The sequence below is a fragment of the Ictalurus punctatus genome, chromosome 24 (assembly GCF_001660625.3).
Source record: "Ictalurus punctatus breed USDA103 chromosome 24, Coco_2.0, whole genome shotgun sequence".
In the NCBI taxonomy this organism is placed as follows: domain Eukaryota; kingdom Metazoa; phylum Chordata; class Actinopteri; order Siluriformes; family Ictaluridae; genus Ictalurus; species Ictalurus punctatus.
Window position 1 is genome coordinate 11,695,385 of NC_030439.2, and position 22,964 is coordinate 11,718,348.

At 37.9% G+C, this 22,964-nt stretch overlaps 1 protein-coding gene across 1 annotated transcript in view; it reads left to right on the forward strand.

Moving 5' to 3' along the window:
* The window catches only part of csmd2 (CUB and Sushi multiple domains 2), a 363,835-nt gene that overhangs the window by 109,093 nt on the left and 231,778 nt on the right, over positions 1–22,964 (forward strand). Inside the window, exon 4 of the mRNA XM_017453975.3 lies at positions 20,513–20,707. Within this exon, the coding sequence (XP_017309464.2) occupies positions 20,513–20,707 (195 nt within the window). The remainder of the gene's footprint in view (positions 1–20,512; positions 20,708–22,964) is intronic.

A 22,964-nucleotide genomic window follows, 5' to 3' on the forward strand; every position in this document is an offset into this window, starting at 1 on the left:
TCCATAAAGGGCCCATTCTGCCTTCCCTGGCCACTGTCCATTCCTTCCCAGAGTATGTTCCTCTCCTGAGGCACAGGTTAGCTCTGCTGTCCCAGCTAGATAGACAGTGTCGCCTTTCTACAGCAAGCTGGCTGAATATCCCGGTAACACGTTTGCTACTAAATGCACAGCACAAGAGTAGCAGGTCATAGGCCTAATTGATATAAATCAGCCTTTGCTCTGGTGCTGATGTCTTTAGAAAATCTCTACCTTAACAGTGTGATACCATTCATCACACAGAAGGATCGATCAGCCCTCATTTTCTCTCCAATAGTCAGTGCATAGGAGTCTATAGCGTAGACATAAAGCAAAAGAACAGCAATTAAGACCATTTTCAGGGCTTGAGCTCGATATGTTTAAAATTGCCGAGTTGAGTCAATGCATCTTGTCATTCTGTGTACTTGTAGATCAAGTTGGATGTTTACTTACTTTAGTTAGAGACTGATGTGACATTAATCAGCCAGATTAGGGCTTTGTTTACCAATCATCCCTCTGAGATTCTTGAGTTTGGGTATCTGCTCAATCAGTGTTTGTCTTTATTTTGTATGCGTCAATGCTAATTGATTTAACTCCACTTTATAGCCCCAATCTCACACAAATAACCACTGACTATGAACATAAATCCATGTCTGGTAGTTGGCTGTTGTAGGATTAGGATGAATTTTTAAACACGAATCCATTCCCTTTTGGGTCCTCATGACACACCATCACGAGCAAAGCCTGGCTGCAGGGGTGGGACGCAAGTACAAAGTTTCTGTATCTGCGTTAAATATTTATATTTTATCTTTTTTTTTCAGCTAATACTTTTGACTTTTTACTTACTACATTTCAGAAGAAACATATACATAACCACCTTTCTCATATATAATCAGCCAGCTTAAAAGATTTGATATAAATTCCTACCAAAACAGGTGAGACAGCTGCATTCACCTGATACCATCGCTGTAATCCATTTGTTGCTATGCACACTTTGAATTTAGTTACACCAGTTTGTATTGTTACAGCAAGCTATTGGCATTCAACTAGTTTTTCAGCGTTATTACCATGTTAGCTAACATTTTAGACACTGAGAATAAAGCTGTTAGCAAACTTTAGCTAATGTTTTTCTTGGTTACTTGGTGAACTAATATAGGAGCACTGAAATTACCCTCAGTAACTAAAATCAGTGTGTAATTTGAGGCTGTTGTGTATCTTCCTTGTACTTTTACTTTTATACTTTGAGTAAATTTAAGAGTTTGTACTTTTTACTTGAAGAATATGAAGTTGTACTTTTACCAGAGTATTTACCACCTTTGCTGGTTTGTGCTTGGTCTATATAGTGCTTTTCAGGAACTCACAGTGTGAACATCTGAAAGCTTGGAACCTTTTTCAGAACAGTAGGAGGTTATTACTGATTTTCTGACTGTCTAACAAGAGGGGCATGCTAGTAAACAGATACAAGTATGTTTTTGATGTGTGTTTTAAAGTAAAGAGAGTGCACTTTGATAGAGTTTGATAGTGCACTTTCAAATGTTGCTGTTTCTATTGTCACCCGATTTGCGTAAAATGTAGAACAGCACCCCCTTTTTTCATGTTTGTCACTTAAAAAAAGTTCAAATAGTTCAGCCATCCTTCAAACAGATGTGAACACGTAGCTTTGGGGATTGGAATTGTATAGATATTTGCGTAAAATGTTTACATTTTATTGTTCATGAGTAGATCTCGTAGTACATGAGGTGCTTCCTCTCGGCTCAGAGTTCTAATTTAGTTATGACACTGGGACTTTAGGATGATCCCTGAAAATCTGTTAGGGAAGCTAGAGGTGTTTGAGATTGGGGTGTTAAGCTCAGCGTAAGACTGACACTAACATCAGTGTTGCATGTGCTTTGTTTTTTGCTTTCTCCATGGGGTAATACAGTGACACTAGAAGCAGGAGGAGATTGCAGCAGCTGCAGGGGTCAGATGTGTGGAACAGAAATGTCTCTGCTGTGTTCTCTCCACAGGTACACACATGACCTTTGGAGGTTTGTTATCCGCTCCTGCTGCAATACATTATCTAGTTTTTGTGATTTGTTGTAGGTGTAAGTAAATCGGACCAGCATAGAATTCCGGCATATAATTGGCAGGGAAATGAAATGATACTACAAATCTTCACATATTTCCTATTTCTTTGCAGAGCCTCCAGTTCACAGTCATGTGGCTTTTATTCTGTGCGAGCACAATCTTTTTCAAAAGAATTTCATTAGCATGTTTTTCCTGACCATAAGGCCCCAAGCCTTTTTTCTGATTCCCCATTTCTCATTTTGCTATTTCTGATATTCTATTCAATAACTTGGCTTCTAACCTTATCTGCCCCACTTCCCGCTTAAGATTCATCTCATGCATGACAGCCGTTGTGTGCAATTTAGGAGCCACTAACTCTGATTTGGGCCTTGAACCCTGTTAAGCACGGACTGATTTCACACGGCCACATTAGGTAGCTTACTGTTCCTGCTCACCGGGGATCCACACACACACACACACACACACACACACACACACACACACACACAAAAAAAAACCAACCAAACAAACAAACAAATGTTTGTAAGAATAAGGATATAAAGAACTTGATATTCTATATAGCATCACATAAATATATATATAAATTCTTACATTCTAATGAATGTCCATGGAATAAAATAAAATATTACATACAACACGTGTACCTTCTGCCCCTTCTGCCATCATTTACATGTTTGAATGGCCCTGTAATACGAAGCAATGTGATAACATGAAATTAAGAATGACCTAATGTGGGCATGGGCATTGTTTCGACTCACGACAGCTGTCATCTGCTGCTATTATCAGGCAACTCTTTGACACCATACACAACAACGCTTTGCGTTCGTTGAGAGTAGGCTAATGGTTGCTGCAAGCCTTTTATAATCAACCAATTGGTGTGCAAGAAGGCAGGAATCACAAAGCGGGGTTAAAGCAATGCAAACATGCACACACATGTTGTAGTATTTGGCTATAAGCACATCATGGAACTAAAGCAGAATCCCGAAAATTTTCTAAAATCTATACGCTTTTTTAAGGTCCGAAAAAGAGAACACATCCGGGAAAAAAAGGATGTATAGTAACCCTAACAACAGTATTTCAGTGAACAAATTGTGTTCATTTCTACCAAATTAACTTTGTACAAAATTTATTTGACCTCCTATACACCAGGAGGTTGCTCATGTGAGCCATGACTGGCAAGAGAGAAGCAGAACTATAATCAAGCAGCTCTCTATGTTGTGTTATATCAAAAGATAAATTTCTTTGATTTTAAATGAGAACAAAATGCTGTTATATGTATTCCGTTACTCCCCAAGCCTGAATAAGTATGGCCCCTAAAGACTGAGACGTACCAGCTGTAGGTGAAGTTTATTTTTAGTTTTTTCTTACTTCCAGGTCTATTTTTTTTTTTTTTTTAGAAATTACATAAATAAAAAGTGGCATTTACATGAAAGAGTTATTCTCTAGCCCAGCCGAATAGGAATCTAAAATGTACATACAGATTGAAAAAGGTTATCTGTGTGGGCCTTGTTCTTAAAAGATGATACTGTAGACAATTTGAATCAGCCTGCGAGTATGCTAACCCTCCAAAAGGCTCGACATGGCAAAGTTTCAGTCTAAGATCTGCAACCTGTAAGCATCATAATATGTTATCCAACCTGATGTGAGTTCCTTTAAAGTGTGAAATGGAGCAAGGTGAAGGGGCTCACACCACACACACTCACAACTACACACACCCACAGGACTTCCTTCACCTCCACACTCCATTCCACACACTCCTCACGCGGTTCCTCTAGCTCATCCACTCATCCAGCAGGTTCCCAGGTGGCCTCGGGTCTGTTTCCCTGGCAACCAGGCGGGCGGCAGAGAGGAGAGGAGCACAGATCATCTCTCTCTGTTTATTTGTTTAGGTTTTTCACACCATGTCGGAGATTAAATCAGGTAATTCTGTGTCTTCTGAGATCCAAGGTCTGTTTATATTTCTGAAGATGCTTGCCTTCTGTGGAATATTGTTGGATGTGCAATGGTGTTATTCAGTAGCAAAAGTAAACAGAATGTAATAAACCTTTCCTACCTGGGTGCTTGTTAACTCTATAAAGCCACAAGTGAGAAATGGTGTTGAAAAGCAGGCTTGTTTAAAGTTAGTTTTTGGATCAAAAGTGAAATGGGTGACCTTAAGGAACTCATATTTTGGCTGTGTCCTTTTGTTGTTGTTGTGGGCTTTTTTGCTTGTTTCTTTATTCTATTAGGTACAAGCAGAGGATAATTAACGTAACATGACTCTTGCCTCAGAGGATTAAAGGAGTAGTTTGCAATTTTAAAGCTATTGGCCTCCAAAGTGAAACTGCAATAATAAGCAACAAAAAGCCATCTCCTTTGGGTTTCCTTTCAAGGAAAATGTAGCAAGGCAGAGCAGCCAGGGGAGAGACTGTATTTCTGTTAAGAGAAATAAAAATAAAATAGCGACTTCCATTGCATTACAATGTTGTATTTACAGGGTTCCATTGTACAATGGTGTGAAAAGGTATTTGCCCAATCCTGATTCCTTCTGTTTTTGTGTATATCTCATACTAAATAGTTTTAGATATTCACATGAAATACAACATAAAACAAAAGTAACCTAAGTAAACACACAATAGTTTTTATTTATGATTTTTTTTACTGAAGCAAAAAAAGTGATCCAACACCTATTACCCATGTGAAGAATGAATTGCCCCCTTAAATTTAAAATCTGGTTGTTTTACCTTTAGCAGCAATAACTGCAACCAAATGCTTCCAATAACTGGAGATCAATCTTTCACTTACTTTTAGGACTAGGATATACTCATATGCTTTGTATCATTGTCTTGCTGCATAATCCAATTGCGCTTGAGTTTCAACTTATGGACTGAAGATCAGACATTCTCCTTTAGGGTTTTCTGGTAGAGAACAGAATTCATGTTTCCCTCAATAATTGCAAGTTGCCCAGGCCCTGAGGCATCCCCACACCATCACACTTCCACCACCATGTTTGACCATCTGTATGATGTTCTTTTTGTGGAATTTGGTGTTTGGTTTACACCAGATGTAACGGGACCCAAGGCGCACAGTGGCTTAGTGGTCAGCACGTTCGCCTCACACCTCCAGGTGTGTCAGTTTTCATGTTCTCCCCGTGCTGTGGGGGTTTCCTCTGGGTACTCTGGTTTCCTCCCCCAGTCCAAAGACATGTGTGGTAGGCTGATTGGCATGTCCAAAGTGTCCATAGTGTATGAATGGGTGTGTGAATATGTATGTGATTGTGCCCTGCGATGGATTGGCACCCTCTCCAGGGTGTGCCCCGCCTTGTGCCCGATGCTCCCTGGGATAGGCTCCAGGTTTCCCCGTGACCCTGAAAAGGATAAAGCGGTATAGAGGATGGATGGATGGATGGATGGATGGATGGATGGATGGTAGCGGGACCCCTGTCTTCCAAACAGTTCCACTTTCGACTCATCAGTCCACAGAACATTCTGCCAAAAGGTTTGAGGATTATCAAGGTGTGTTTTGGCAAAATTTAGATGAGTCTTAATGTTCTTCTGAGTTACCAGTGGTTTTCACCTCGCCACTCTTCCATGTGTGCCATTTTTTCTCATTGTCTTTCTGATAATGGAGTCATGAATAGTGACCTTTATTGATGCAAGAGGTCATTTGATGTCGTCCTTGGCTCTTTTGTGCCTTGCTGGATGAATAGTTGCTGTGCTCTTGGAGGAATTTTGGAAGGTCAGCCACTTCAGGGAAGGTTCACTACTGTGCCGAACTTTTCCATTTGGAGATGATTGCTCTCACTGTGGTTTTTTGGAGTCCCAGAGCCTTTGAAATAGCTTTGTAACCCTTCCCAGACTGATGTATTTCAATCACCTTCTTCCTCATCATTCTGGAATTTCTTTCAATTTTGGCATAGTGTGTTACTGGGTAAGACCTTTTAACCAACTTAATGCTGTTGAAAAAGTTATATATAAGTGTTGATTTGATTGAACAGGGTTTGCAGGGTTAATCAGGCCTGGTTGCGTCTTGCCCAGTTATATGTTGGCAATGATTCCTCATAAGCTTTTTTATTAACTCTAAAGAAGTTAATACCACATAAATCTTTAATAATGAAATAGTAATATTAATAATAATGCATCTCTAATAAATAATTCCTTAAAACTTAGAACAGTGATCATGTTATAACATGTCACTATTCATTATAATACCATGTGGTGTGCTGCACAACATTTATTACTGTCAGTGACCTGTGAATAATTATTAAGCAACTGTAATAAACAGTGGGAGGAAGCCTACATGGACATGGGGAGAACTAGAATAAAAACTCCACACCCAAGCTCAGGATTGAACGAGGGACCCTGGAGCTGTGAGGCAACAAGGATCAATGTGCCACCCTATTACCATCAACTTGCTTATCTAAATGGTATCTTTGCTGTTTTCCAGCCTTGTGCCCAATGTCCACCCACCCACTGTGACCCTAGTGTTGAGTGAATGTATAAGAAAATAAATTACAGTTATTTACAGTTAAGCAACAGTGAAAGGAAAGCTGTTGGCATGAATCCATTCCAGGTGAGAGTATATGAACACCACTCTCCTTCATGAGGTCTTCCAGAAATGTTCAGCTGAGATGGTAGATGATATATATAAACTGAATGAACTAATGTTGACTTCTCATATGGCTCTGGATGTTCTATTATTTCTTTATAATTTCCAAGGGTATTATGAGCCTGTCTGTTTTGTCAGCTTCTGTATAATCAGTTAGATGGGAAGCTAAAACCTAATATTCATCAGTATTCATCAATATTCATGAGTTTTTATCGATGGTGTAATAAGAATGAAATGGAACAAACTGTTACACACACTTAAAGGCAGATAGGCAGCTGCATGTGCAATTTCCGAAAGGGGTACTGTTTCAAGGCAGTAATTCTGGTTCTGTCATATTGTACTTTTGTGTCATTTGTTTTGTGACTGGGTAATGTGTGCTTAGTATATCTACTTTTAGTCTCTCCTCCAAAGGTTATTGGGGGAAGGGTGGTGGGGTGGGGAGTGGGGGGGTATAGATGATAGAGTAAACAATCCACTTTGTTGGAACAGCTAAGCTATCATTGTATGGGTTTAGCTGCTACAGTGCCATGCAGAGTACATTATGTTTCCTTATGCTTTGCTCATATCATGTTCACATAAACTGGAACTCATATAGAGATTTACACACCTTGTTTTCCTGCTCAGCATCAGAGGCTGTTAGTGTTTCAGTTTCCCCTGGAAAAAAAAAAAAATCTACGGGGCAAAACATGATTTCTTTTAAAATTACATTTTACTCAATATTGTTTTCTTCACAATAAATTTGTAATGCAAGTAATGTAATTTCATTGACATCAGTAACTGTAATCAAATTACATACATTTAATATGTAATGTGTTACATTACTGCATTATCAGAAAAAGTAATTCGCATTACTTTGTAACATGTTACACCCAACTCTGGTCACTATTAAGGACTCTTTGCTAAATTAATCTCATGTTTTCACAGTAACGCTCATCAAACCTTATATACCTTTTGAGAGAGTATTTGAGTAAGTGCATGTTTAAAGGATATCTGTGTAATTTCGAGTGTGTAAGCAGCATGGTGTAATCATAAAAGCTGTGCTATAAGTCCAATATTGGTAATTGACTTATGTTATTACCTGTCTTTAATCATTATTAGTTCTACACACTGCTTCCTACGTTTGTTTGCCTGTGTGCGCATGTAGATATCATCACAAATAAATGTGATTATGAGCCAGCAATGCATGTAATCAGTTGACTTCATAACTACAGAGTAGGTGGCTTATAAAAGCACAGATTGAAAGCAGAAAAAAAGAAAAATATCGTAATGGAGGGATGAAGAATCAAAGTGTCTCTGGGCAGCTGTTCAGCCAATTAAAGGCGGATAATGTTACTGACAGTGTTCTCCTTCGTTAAGTCTCAGGTGCAGTGGGCTCCTTAATTACGCATGTGTTCTGCCGACGCTCAGCCTACACTAACACCTGATTTTCTGCTGACAGATAAGTGTTGGGGCAAATTCAGTAATCTTACTCAAGAGAGAACACATGAGAAGTCTAAATATTAGGAATAGTGTTGACTTGTTCTGTTTTAACAGGTTGTGTATTATCATTTTAACACAAGACACAAATGGCTCAACTTGCATTTCAAGCCCATTACAGAAAAGTCACACAAACTTCACACGAGTCACGTGTAAAATTTATACGTTTTTCTTTTTCTTACCATATCACATATGATATTTCATAATTTTTTTAAATGTAGAGAATTCAGTGTTTTTGTTTTTCCATTTGATTTCTCTCACACAATTAATTCATTAATTTATTTATTTTAACTTGTTAATTTCTCACAGGTAGGGCACATGGTGTTTTTTTTATGTGTTTTTTTTGATGTTGTTGACATGATTTGACAATTGAAGAATGTGTGACAAGAATTCATGCATTCTTCAATTGCAACATTCTTCAAATTCAAGAAACTGTTATTGTGATATGTCAAACCTGCATACCCTATTTTTAGCTAGCCTGTAATAGACCTATATTATTTAAACGTCATTATTTTATTCATGGTCTTAAAATACTGAAATACACTTACTCTTTAGGCACAGTTCTTCCATAGCCTGCTTTTTAATTTTTATTTATTTTTTTTTATTTTTTTTAGCTGGCCAGAGCTGTGCCTGAAGATAAGCTGTTTTAACTTTTATGAGAAAGGGCCCATCCCTGTGAGACCTACTACAGATAAATGCTCTGCAGGAAGAATACTGTTTTATTCCTACATTGTAATGTAATGTAACACGAATATAACAGAAGCTCAAAGTTTAGTGTCTTTATGTGAAAAGGTGCGCCTTGTATTCTATATAATTACGTATAAATTGTGTAATTGTATGTTATTAATTTAATAATAAATGAACTGGTCATTAATTTCAGTAATACATCATTTAATAAAAATAAATCCTGACAAGGTTCTCTGGCATAATCAAACATTTCTGCTACATTAAATATATAACTATACATGAAAAAACAAGTACAACAGATGGAAAGTGTTGGGTTTTATTTATTTATTTATTTATTTTAGATATTTTCACATTTGATCATCTTTGAAACAGTGCCTATTAATAAAGTTGATATACTTGAACAAAACCACAAAGAAAAGTAGCTTTTTCAATTATTTATTCAACAGAAATATCAATAGATGTGATATTCATCTGTGGTAAAAGTAAGTACACCCTTGGCCTCAGAAGCTACACTTTAGTAGGAATAACTTCTTATAGGCGATCCATTATCCCTTTGAAGATTGCAATAGCTCCCGGTTATAGTCTCGATATTGCTCCCCACACATGGACTTTTAGTGGGTGTTTAGGCTTTGGTTTCAAGACACGTCTCCCCATCTTATGGAATGACATGGTGGACAAGTGCTCCAAAGCCACTCTTGTTTCATTGGTGAATATGACATTGTGAAACATCTCCTTCTCGTTGATCCATTTTTTGTGCTTGCTGGAGATGTATGTCTCTGTTTTTGTCTCTGATAATGGGACAGTGTTGGGTTTTCATGTACTTCCAACCCATTCTTTGCCTGATCGTCCGAATGTATTGCTCACTGATGTCTACTCCATTTTCATGCCACAGCTGTTTTTTCACAGAAACTGAAGTCAGTTCATCTGGCTGGTGATGATACCAATTTTGGTATTTGGCATTTTGGATTTTTGGTTCCCTGTTAAATCCAAATGGACATGAAACTTGTTTTTTCTTTTCATATATTGTTCAATGCTGGAATGGGAAAGCTGCTGAATAGGCTGGGTTTTAACATTATTTTCCAATGACAATTTTTATTTTTTTATTTTTTGGAAAAGGAATGCAGTTTGTTTAATTGGGCAATTGGGCAATGGAGTAAAATGCATATGCTCACTTACTGTAGCTTGAGTAGCTTTGGATACACATGCAAATGTACTGAGTGATTAATAAGCAATTATCATCTTTAAGTAATGTTATCATCTTTTCTCTCATCAAATTGAAGGGGAGGAGCAGAAGCATACAATTTGGAGAGTCATATTTATTCTATCTAGGTCAAGTTAATGGTACATATTTGCAGTCTATGATATTGCAATGGCTATGACATTACTCAAAGAGAAGCGCTGCTGAGAGGTGATAATAGTTGGGGGGATAGGGAGATCCACACGTCAATAAGTAACTGGCGAAAAAGTTGCAGGATTCAACCTCTTCAAAACAGAAAGAATTTATTTGTTGCTGAACCCAATCCTACGGAAGCCCTCATCAGCCATACATTATTATTTTTTTCTTTGCCTATCCTTCCCGCAGCGAGTGTCAAACCACTCTGCCTCATATGATCGGAGACCGTGGCGCTAATAAAAAGTGCCAGCATGAAGCACAACTATGAGACAAAGCACAGACCTTTTGAGCAAACATCCACAGCAGTCTGAGGTGAGAGCATGCAAAATAACGAACTCAAAGCCCAGTATGATCGGTCCACCAGAGTCCTCTCCCATGCATTTACTGCCCAACAGGCACTTTTGTTATTTTTTGTGAAGATGCAGTCTTGTTTTGATTGAAATTAGAACATTTGTGATAGATTTACGTTTATTTATGATTAGGCTGCATATTTATTTTACCTCATGTCTAATGTGTCTGCATTGAAAATGTGCAATAAATATTGTTGAAATGTTATTGAAATGTAGTACTTTGTTTATTAGCCATACATATACAAGCATGACATCTGCCCCCAAATCATAGTGCACGTTAGACGTTTTAATGGTTTGGACCTTTGGGGGGAGAAAATGTTAGGACCTTTTTGAATTCTAAATGTGCACCCCTGGTATAGAGAGATGTTCATCTCTCTGAGCTGTACCAGTTCTTCTTCTAGCACTGTAAATCTTTCTCTCATGTCAGTGCAGTAACATTATGGATGGCGGTCTTTGGTTTGTTCAGTGCTGGGGGGACCTGGAAGCAAGTAGTCTGACTCCTCTGGGGTGAGGAGGTGGCCATTGTTAATGGACTCTTGTTGTGCTCTTTCCTTGATCTTGAGGAAGTTTTATTCAAAGATCCCATGGATGCTGGTGCTGCCATCCTTATAGTCTCTGGATTTTCAGTCAGTCTCTTGTTTTTGTAAACTTTTTGTGCAGCTTCATTTGAAATATCTTTTGGCCTCAACACTTTGGGTTTGTGTGGGCCTAGGGTTATGGGTCATTTGCACCTGTGCTTGGAGTTGGATGTGGATAGTTCCTGCTATTGTTTTGGCCAAGATGTTTTCACACATTCCTTTTTACAGCTCCAACATTTAGGTCAGCTGGTCAGGTAGAGCTGAACCCTCATAGAGCAATTGTTCAGTGTGGATAAAGACGTAGTGGTGGAAAGTAAAAGTAATAATAATTACTTGAGTAAGAGGAATAAAGTATACAATAAGAATTCTACTCAAGTTACTAGTTACTTCGGATCTGATTAAAATCAATGGAAAATTCTGAATTTCAGACCACATAGAGTGTGTCTGTGTGTTTGTGTGTCCTGACACACTCGCTTCTTCCCCCTTTAAGAGTAATGGAGGAACGGCACCGAATGTAGCGAAGTAAAAGTACATTTCTGTAATTTAAAAATTAACTTGAGTAAAAGTATGGCCAGTAAAACTTTTAGATGTATTTTTTTCCAAAAGTTACTGAAGTAAATGTAACGAAGTAAATGTAGTGCATTACTACCAACAAGCGATAAGTTTGAGTATCAACATCCTGAACCTGTATGTCCGAAGAGTACAGTTCAGATGACGCAGATCTAAAACTGTCTTCATGAAATAATGGCTGTAAACCTCCCTCCGTCACAGAAAGAAGTACATGTTCTATGGCCCCTTTGTCTAAGACAGATCTACTTCCTGGGTTAACAACAGGCTCTGCATTGTGCTGACTATTGTGGTGAGCATGCCTCTGAAACTGGGGGTCGAGCTATAAATTGGACCCAGAACCCTTTTCTATGGAGGACAGAACCCATGGAGACACATTTGTCAGTAGTTTCCATGCTGCCAGATGGTCTTTAGTGATATCTTTCTACATTTTGTTGGAGGGAAACAAAAATGATTGGTGAGCCCTAGAGTAATACTGGAAGCAATCTGCCTTAAGAACCTCTTGTCCCCTGATAACTCCCTCCGTGGGCCCACAGGCCCATCTTCTTTTTGCCTTTTTGGCACTGATTATCATTTTTAAATCAGGCCTAATAGCAGGCTATAATATATATAACATATTCAACTGAAAATGCAACTTATAATGACTTATCCAGTTTAAAATTTATTCAACCCCTTCATGGCAAACATTTTTAATACTTAGTAGAGCACCCTTTTGCTGTTATGACCTGCTGCAAATGAGATGCATAGCTAGACACCAGCTTCCTGAGAAATCTTAGCCCATTACTCATGAGTAATGGCCTCCAGTTCAGTAATTTTCTTGGGTTTGTGTGCTGCAACTGCCTTCTTCAAATCCCACCAGAGATTTTCTATAGGGTTCAAATGGGGTAACGGTGATGGCCCTGTAGAACTGTAGAAGCTTCCAGGACTTCTTCTGCAAGTCCTTCCTCAAGAGCCCAGACTTGAACCCGATTGAACATATCTGTAGAGATCTGAAAATGGCTGTGCACTGACGCTCCCCATCCAACCTGATGGATCTTGAGAGGTCCTGCAAAGAAGAATGGGAGAAACTGCCCAAAAATAGGTGTGTCAAGCATGTAGCATCATACTCAAAAAGACTTGAGGCTGTTATTGGTGCCAAAGGTGCTTCAACAAAGTATTGAGCAAAAGCTGTGAATACTTATGTAAATGTGCTTTTTTGTTTTTATTTTTAATAAATTTGCAAAGATTTCAAACATACTTCTTTCATGTTGTCATTATGGAGTATTGTTTGTAGAATTTTGAGGAAAATAATTAATTTAATCCAATTTGGAATAAGGCTGTAACATAACAAAATGTGGGAAAAGTGAAGGGCTGTGAATTCTTTCCGGATGCACTGTACATATGCAGCAACATTGCTTGGTTAGGATGAGGTATGCTTTGTTTTGTGATGTAGACCAAGATTTTTATTTATTTTTTTTATACAAAAAAGAAAACTTTTGTCAGAAACAAATGCAATAATGCAACTATTGAAGTAGCTCTAGTGCTCATAGGAAAAAAAAAAATGAATAAAAGCTGGAATGCAAAGTTGAATCTAAGCTCCGTATCCCTTCAGAGTGAAAAAGAAAATGTCTTTCAAAAAAAAAAAAAAAAAATCACGTTCTCTAGTGATGCCATTTACATAGGTGGCTGAACAAAGCTGTTTCTCAATGCTTTGATTTAGAACATGCCTCCCTCTGTGGGTTATAGCCTTTTTTATTCATCCTTTATAATTTTTCAGGAAAGACTTAGATGTTTTGACAAAGAAAACAGCCACAAATTCACAATCGGATGGAGTCCGATTTCAGGCAACAATTAGGACAAAAACTGTCCATAAAAGGCTTGCTTGTTATTAATGAAATCAGCATACAAGCTTAAACTCACATTTTCTGTGCTGTGTACAAACCAACATGAGAGATGAGATAAGAAAAAATTAGATGCACATTTATTGATTTCCTGTAGGAGAAATTCAAGTTGACACAGCAGCACAAGTAGGAGGAGTAACTTCAAAGGAAAGAAAAGAACTTCCGTACATACCTATACATCAGAAGTAGTATAAAATAAAAAATAATATAAGATGTATAGAAATAAAAGAAACAATAAAAAAAATCTATGTGTATGTACATATGCTAGAGTTCTATTTGTATATATACTTGTGCAATATCCTTTGTATTTATATACATGGGTAATATCTGTGGAAGGACAATTTACTAGTGATTGTATGTGTTTGTGAGACTCAGTCAGTGGAGTTGGAGGTACTGGGTACTGTTGCATTGTGGAGTCTGGTGGCTGATGGAACAAAAGAGGCCCCCCCCCCCCCCCCCCCCCAATGCATCTTGAGGCTTGTGCATGGATGAATCTGTTTCTGATCATGCTCCTAACCCACCTCACCTCAGCATATAGAAGATGAGAAGGATTGTCCATGATAGCTTTCAGCTTTCCTCTCATCTCGGTTACTGTCTCCACACTGTCCAATTCCATCCTTACCACAGAACTGGCCTTCCTCTCCAGCTTGCCCAGTTTGTTGGCACCACAAATCCCAATGCCACCTCCCAAGTACACCACAGCAAATAAGATACCACTGGTCACTGCAGACTGGTAAAACATCTGTGGCAGCCTAGTGCCCACCTGAGCCTCCTCAGAAAGGACATCTTGCGCTGTCCTTTCATTTAGAGGGCCTCAGTGTTGTCTGATCAATCTAGTTTATTGTTGAGTTGCACCTGTAGGAATTTGTAGGCGTCCACTATCTCCATTCCCTCTGCCCTTATGCACCTTGAAAAGTGTACTTTTCCCACTTACACATGCATATGAGAGAGGATTTGGCAAAAATGTGGGAAGTAATAATGTGTGACCATTAGACTGCCTTTCTTTCACAGATCTGACAAACCTGGAATTTTGTAAGAAAAAAGTCAATTAACATTGTGTCAACCACAAGGAAAAGCTCAGTTTGTGTGATTAGCTATGGTTTTAGTAAACTGAACATTAATTTTAGGTTGATTTTTTTAATTAAGTGCATATATTGGCAGAGTCATGTCACATTTTGCTCCGCGACTTACTATAAACTTACTTGCTTACTCACTTACTTGCTATAAACTGCACTCAATTCAGGAAACACTTCAATTTGGCATGTCAGTGATTGTAAACAATTAAGTTTTTAAAGAAAAAATAAATTCTGCATTTTTTAATCAACTATCTGCAACGATTTTTAAACAACTTTCTGCAAATAGTTGTTTTATTTGAATAATTTAATTATTGCTCTCTCTCTCTCATTTCATTTTATAGTTCAGGATAACCATATCACAGCAAATGATTATCAGTTCACTACCATTAAAAGAAAGAGCAGAGTTTTATAGACAGTGATTTAAATCAATACAAAGCTTTAACTCAAAGTACTTTTGGTTTCTCACACTTATTTGAAAGTCCTTATCCTAAGCCCAAAGCACAGCATCTCCTCTCAGCTGTGTAGATACAGTAGGTGATGCGTCTTCCCTGCAATTTCCCTGTTGTTGTGCAAGTGTGATGCATTGATCGAATTGATGCTCAACAGAGCAGAAACTGCTTATTGACCTAATGTGCTTGTGTGTTGAGATCGCTTTCACAGTGTCACTTCTAGCACACAGATCAGAGTGTGGTGTGGATGCATTAATGTGGCTTGAGCCAAGGCATTCTTGTTCTTTACCAGCACATGCACTCCCATTTATCTAGCTCACACAGAGTGTTTAATCTGACTTCACAAGGCTCAGATGCACTGGACTGGAATGAGAGAGTAGCACTATGGGCTATTGTCTTGGGTGTACTTTGTGTATTTGGTGTAAATAGGCTTGGCCACGGTGTAAATGCAATGCTTGCGCATTAGTTATTCCCATCACGGAATTCAGGAAGATCAAGTCTGGCTCTTCTTTGGCAAAAGTGAAAAAAAAAATGGAATCAGTGCATCCCTACATTGAAACAGTCCCCTAAACAAGGTATTCCTGTTGGGGCATAAATTTGAGCATGTGAATAAATAAATAAAGTACTGTATTTCTCCTTGTATTTATATAGTTTCTCCTTGCTTATCTCCACTGTCTCTCAGCTTTTCTTCTGAGATAAAAGTCCTCAGTATTCTTACGTACATGTCATTTAATGTACAGGGTACTTGAGAATGCTATATTTACATTTTGGCTCCTCTGTGGTGCAGAATAAATTGCGCTCACCCTATCGTTGGGAGATCAAAGGTTCAAATCCAGGTGAAGTAACAGCCAGAAATTGGCCATGGTTTGAGGGATCCCTGTCAACCACAGTGGCACTAGCCAATCGTGCATCTCTGTGAGCTCATGTATGTGGAAGAAGGTGGATAGTGCTTTCCTCCATATTATTTTTAGGCCTACATTTTTATCAAGCATTTAAAGTTTTATTTGAGTTTTCAATTCTGTTTTACTCAAATGTCATTTTAACTTGATTTTAGTGTATAGTAAAGCATTTGCCTTATGATCAGGAGATCTCAAATTTCAATACTGCTGAATTGCGAAATGTGGCCCATTTTGACTCCTTTAATCTCAGAATAATCTCATCTCTTTTTTGTGACAGTCTATTTCTCAATAAGAAAATTAAGGAGAAGAAATTGTGACAAAGTTGATACTTGAAACACAGGTGAAACACAGATGAGAATCTCTATTAAATATTTTGAGATATCAAAGAGAAACCTTTAAGCATTCTGTTTCTAGAGAATGATAAATTCATATCCAGAGTTCATTGTTAATTTTTTCTTAACTGCTCAGCTATATGTTTGGAGTCTTAGAGGACACACTAATATCAGTATTATTGTGTTACGCTCCCGCCGGCAGACGGCACTGTGGCGTCGACATGCACACGCGGCTTTAGAGATCGTGCATGCACGAGACTTTTGCATATGAACACGCACCTTTTGTTTGTTTTGGTTTTCCCCCTGTTTAAGCATTGGTTGATGTTCAAGGGTGTGTCTTGATTTAATCCAGGTGTCTATGTTTCTGTTTGATTGTGTTTGTTATTTAAACCCCTCGTGTGGCTGCGCACTTCACGCAGTATTTATGTTAACTGAGTGTGTGAATGGTGAATGCGTTACGTTCGCGAAGTGGTCTTATTTCCATGTCCTGTTCTCGTGCAATGCCTAGACTTTAGTCTTATGTTTAATCTAGTTAGTCTTGTTCAGTATAGACCGCACTCCCTGTGTTTTGTCTGTTTTTTGGCTAATAAAGACATTGCTCCTGCGCTTACTTCCTGTATATAGTCCCGTGTCGTTACATATTGTCTGTGATGTTCTTTTTGCTTTTAATGTCAGCACACTACCTCAGCACCTGTTTTTCCTCTGTGTTGTTGATTTCTGGTGCTGTTAATTAATCTCCATCTGTTATGTGAGAGAACAGTTTGGAAATTGGATTTTCAGCCAATTATCTGCCTATTCACGGCTTGAGTTTGCCCCTAAAACCGTTTTCATCACATACACTTTCAGATTAGTTCTCATTGATTAGCATTGAATGAGTTGTTGTCGGCAATGCCATCAGTTTCCATTTTCTGCCAAATTCAAACATTCTGCTCATACATTATATCCCTAACTGATTAACCCGCTGTCTGAAACTAATCACCCCAATAACTGGTAAACTGAATAACAACACCCCCCCCAAAAAAACTCACCTCTCTCTCTCTCTCTCTCTCACACACACACACACACTCTCACTCTCTCTCTCTTCATCTGTGTGCTTGGCATTTTCCTCCAGTACTTTATAAATCTGCAGCTTGCTCCTTGGACCTCTCACTAGGAACTGCTCTATAGGGAAACTGCCAATAGTATGTATTATGGGAACACAGGATGCTACATGCCACCACCTCCATGCTCCTCATGGCCATGCTAATACCCCTACACTTACATATCAATATGGCACCTATGGTCCAAACAGGGGGTATATTGGACCAAATTTATCACACGTTTCTTTGATGCAGAATGCTCCACTCAGTCACGGTGCAGAATAAGGGTGGAAAGAGCATTTTATAGTGTGTTTTATGTAACAGCAGTGGATACTGTGAAGCAGGAAATTGGTTTGGATCTTAATCAGAGGAATGCATGCCTAAGGCAATGTAGTGAAAATACACTGATGCTTATCTCTGCAGTGAATATATCATCTTTATGTTTTAACTGACAAGATGGAAATCTTAAAAGTTTAAAAAAAAAAAAAAAAAAAAGTATAAAAAGTATTAAAATACTAGAAGAATCAAAGAAAAGAAAAAAATTATTATGGAATATTCAGTATAATCATTCCTATCTATTGAAAGCCAGCTCTTAGAGATTAATATGAACATAATTTATTGGCATAATTTTTTTTTAGACATTCGGAGATCTAATCTGTACCACTGCTTCTCACTGGAGTGCTACCCTTAGGGATGTGTCTTTTGTATGTTTCTTTTATATGATTTCTATGAAATAAAGTGGGGGAAAGGTGAATGTAGTGTACCGTTATACATGATGACCATATTAACTTAAAGATTGTAGTAAAGATTAACTATAAAGATCATAGTAAAGATGTAAAAGATTATGGTGCCAAGTGGTACTACAGTTTAATACTTTTTTGTACTTTTTTGTACTGCCCATCACTCTTAACCTGATGGTTTTGAGCAAAACAGTCAAAGTCTATCAGTGTTCAATTAGTTCAGTTTTAGATCAGGGGTTCAAAAACTTTTGTAATCAGTGAACAATTTAATTGTTGAATACATACCACTGAAGCCATGAGTACAGTTTTATTTCATGAATATTGAAATATGAAATTTAAATTAGTATAATAATTATTTGGATAATTATTAGATTATCAAATGATCCAATTATTGGATAAGCTATTGGAACCATAGAGTTTTTATTCCTGAACTTTCTCTTGACAGTTCTTATTAAGTCCAAGTTGACATTATCAATAGCCCTAGGTGTTTTTGTGTTATTGAGGTTTGGATTAAACCCATTTGATTCAAATAGCCAGTTAAACAAACTCATTGCTATGAGAACTCAATGATAACACTGATCATGGACGTTCTGGTTGTGCCTCCTTGATCCACTTGGAGAACCATTGACTTAAAAGGTATGGGGTTTATTTAAAAGAAACATAATAATAAAGTACACGTGTTTAAAGAACTGAATTAATATAGCATATACATATGCTCTTCATGCTGTACAGATTGTATTACCTTCTTCAGTTGAAAAAGAATTCACACATCGCATTCCAATGGAAAAACTGTACGAATTATCACAAACAAATGGCACAACTGAGTGCAAAATGTTTGAACCTGCCTGGATGTATTGTACAGTATTCTTTTGTGACTAAGCATCTTGGGGATTTAAATGAGACTTAAGATTAATGAAATAAGAAGCACAGCACCTAGAGTAACACAGCATACAGTAGTCATACGTTTAATTCACACCATCCTCTTCTTGTTTTCATTATTCCGTTTTCAATCAACGTCAAAATAAAAGTTATATCATGGACAGGGGCATTAAATCCTACCATACTAGCTACATAAAGGTATGTCACAGTTTTATGTGAATCATCTTAACTAACTGACCTTTCAACCGTTTGCCTTCTCTGACATTATTCTCATCATCTCGTTCTCATCACTTTCATCCGATCTCAGGCACTCTCTCTAACATCCTGTTGTTGTTACCTCTTTCACACACATGCTGGTGTTAATGCAACTAAGTGCAGGGATTTTGAAAGGGAGTAAAACTATCAAGCTGTTTCACATGTACACAGGCAGTATTATTTCACGGTGTTACTTCCAGGACTTTAACAAAAATATGATTAAAAAGTCATATTGATTTAAGACTTTAAGCTAAGTGTATAAAGTTTATATTGTTTTAATTTGTAATCTTTACACACTTAGATTAGTAAATTAGCTTTCGTATATTTTACTATGGCCTAGTTTTCTGTCATTCTATTGAGTATTAAGAAACACACTAAGAAGATGCCTTTATTTGTCACATATACATTACAATACACTGAAATTACTTTTGTCACATGTCCCAGGTTGTTAAGAAGTTGGAGTCAGAGCACAGGGTCAGTCCTGTTACAGTGCCCCTAGAGCAAAAATGAGTCAGCTTGGTAGTGCTGGGTTTTGAAACCTTCTGACCATTAACACAGAGCCTTTAACCATGCCATAGCATGCGTAGTGACAAGGAAGCCATTTGAGATTCTTCCTAGCTGTGTGTTGGAGAAGCTTAAAATATTCCTGTGCGAAGACAACTTGTTGATTACTGTGGGTAAATAACTAAAAACAAGTCGGAAGTTTCTAATTTAATGCTAAAATGAAAATATTCCTTCCTCATCATGTTTTCTTTCTTAAAAGAAGGCAGATTACACCTTCTGTAGTTGTAGCTACATGTTTGAAACAAATGTGTCACTTTTAGAAAAGGACAAAAAAGGGGGAAAAAGAGCGTTAAGACGAATGAGCTACATGATGAGTGAGGGGGGTTGCATTAATTTGGTTAAGCGTGGACTACTTGTGTTCCCTGCAAGAATATGAGCCCCCAATTATGTATTCCACATTAAATCCTTAATACCTGCAGGATGTTCAAATACACTAAATGGGATGAAAGTGGTGCATTGGTAACATTATGGCATTTGGTTCTTTGATATACACTCTGTGTATCTGGTGTAAAATGGCCACCTGCTTTGCCTCTAATGCTGTTAATTAGTTTTTGTTAGTGTTGTTCACAAATGAAGCTCTGATTGTTTTTGGAAGGTGGGCGGTTGTGTATTAATCTAATGTCTGTCTTTCTCTGACAGCTCTTCCTAGCTACACTTGTGGCAACCCCGGGCAGCTGCAGAATGGCCTCCAGCAGGGCTCCACTTTTAACATCGGTGATAAGATCCGCTACAGCTGCAGCCAGGGTTTTGTTCTGGAAGGCCACGCAGTGCTTTCGTGCCTAGCCACATCCTCAGGCACGGCTGCTTGGGACTTCCCTCTGCCCTACTGCCGAGGTGAGTGTTAACTGCATGAGAGAGACTTAAGAGGAGTTTAGGACATGTCTTTATCAGACAGGCACCATGATGTTTATCAGCGAAGAGGATGCATGCGGCCATTTGCCCTGGTTGAGAGGGAGCAGAGGCACCAGCTGTGTTGACACTTGCCAGGGTGGAGTAGCGTGGGCAGATGTTTTATCAGTACTATCACACAGAACAAATACTTTAAGCAAGTTTTGGACACTTTATTATTGGCTGAATAGATCTGAAGGAGTAGCACATCAATGTCCGGAAGCCCTATATTATATATTTTGTACTGTGTAAGTGAATAAAATAGTGTACGTCATATATCACTTTATACATCATCTTATCTTTAGCACTTATGCACTCATGACAGATATCTGGCACTCATTCACCATCAGGTATATATTCACTGTATATATTCTGTTATATTTCTACCTTTTTAAATAAGCTGTGCATTTAATAATGAGTAGTTGAGTAAATGTATGCAGTGCAGTCAACACTGTAGTAGCATTAGTCATGTCACAGCCTTGCACTGAACTACACTGTACTCAGTTTTTTGTTTGTTTGTCATTCCTATAAGACATGAGGAGCACAATCTACAGTTACAGCATCAACAATAAATACATGAACCATCTGGAGCACATTATTTTTGAGCATACATATCAGATAAAGAAATTTATAATAACAATAAGGAGTAGGTTTTTTTTTTTTTTAAATTCTTTTTTGCATGGATGAAGTTAGTAGTTTATTAAACATACATTCCTCCAGTCAATTGCATATATAAAAAGTTTAATATCCCAAGCATACAAGGCTAGTGATTAGTCCACCTTATGTACGAAGTATATGTGGACACCTGAGCACCACACTCATATGTGAGCCTTCCCCACAAAATCGGAAAAATACAATTATGTAGCATGTCTTTGTATATTGTAGCATTAAGTGTTCCTTTCATTGGAACTAAGAGGCCAAAATCTGTTCCAGTATGACAATGCTCCTGTGTACAAAGTGAGATCCCTAAAGACATGGTTAACTAATGGTGTGGAAGCACAGAGGCCTAATTTCAACCCCACTGAACACCTTTGGGATTAATTGTCACACCCACGTCCATCAGTGTAGTGATATCTTGTGCCCTTGTGGCTGAATGGCCAAATCCCCACAACCCCAGTCCAAAATCTAGAGGAAAACCTTCCCAGAAGAGTGGAGGCTGGTATAGCAGCAAATAAGGACCAACTCCATATTAACAGTCATGGCTGGAATGGGATATTCAATACTCAGGTGTCCTTATACTTTAGCCCATATAGTGTATACACAGCATGTACATACTGTATGTTTAATTCATAACTTTGGGGTGGTAAAGCATCACACCACCCTTAACTAATAAATTATTATTTTCCATTATCAGCATGCCCTGTCATGTTTTATTCCTCTCATTCCACAGCAATTTGCCAGTGATTAAAATTTTTAATACTTTTTAACCAATTATAGTTTAACCAATTATAATTAGAGACAAGTTGGTTCTTGTTTTCACTTACATTATAGCAGATATAAACAGCTGCTTCTCATGCCATAGAGAATCCAGAAAGTGCAAAGTTATCTCTCATTGAAAATGTACTAACTGTTATATAATGATAAGACTGGAGACTCCTTCCATACATTTTAAATGAGCATCTCCTTATAAAAATATTCACCATAACTGTCTTATGTGAAAGGAGGAGATTCATGTGCAGTTAAGAGCTTTATTTAAAGGAGGCAGGCAGACAAATCCAAAACATGTATCAAAAGCGTGGTCAAAAACAGGCAAATGGTCAAGCCAATGGCAAACAGGATGAACAAGGCAAAGCCAGAATCATTAACCAGGAACACAAAGACATGATCTAACCAGAAGACAAAAAACAAAGAACAAAAGGCTTGGTACTGTTTAGACACTTCACACCTTAACAAGGACACACAAGGGGTTTAAATAATCAACATGAACAGTAAAACAGAAACAGCTGAGACACATTATGAGACAACCGATGACATAACGGGGCGGAGACAAGATATAAACCATAATAAACACACGTGTAGAATGTAAACAAGGAAAATGTTAAGAACCCAGATGCACGCGCTGTCGTACTTTGCGGAATAATGTGACCATAACAACGATTAGAATACTTTCTTTGAATAATAATATATTTTGTGTTTATTGTTAGCCTTATATTGTGTGTTGTGTCTGCCATGCAAGTCACTGTGAAAGAGGGGTTGAACATAC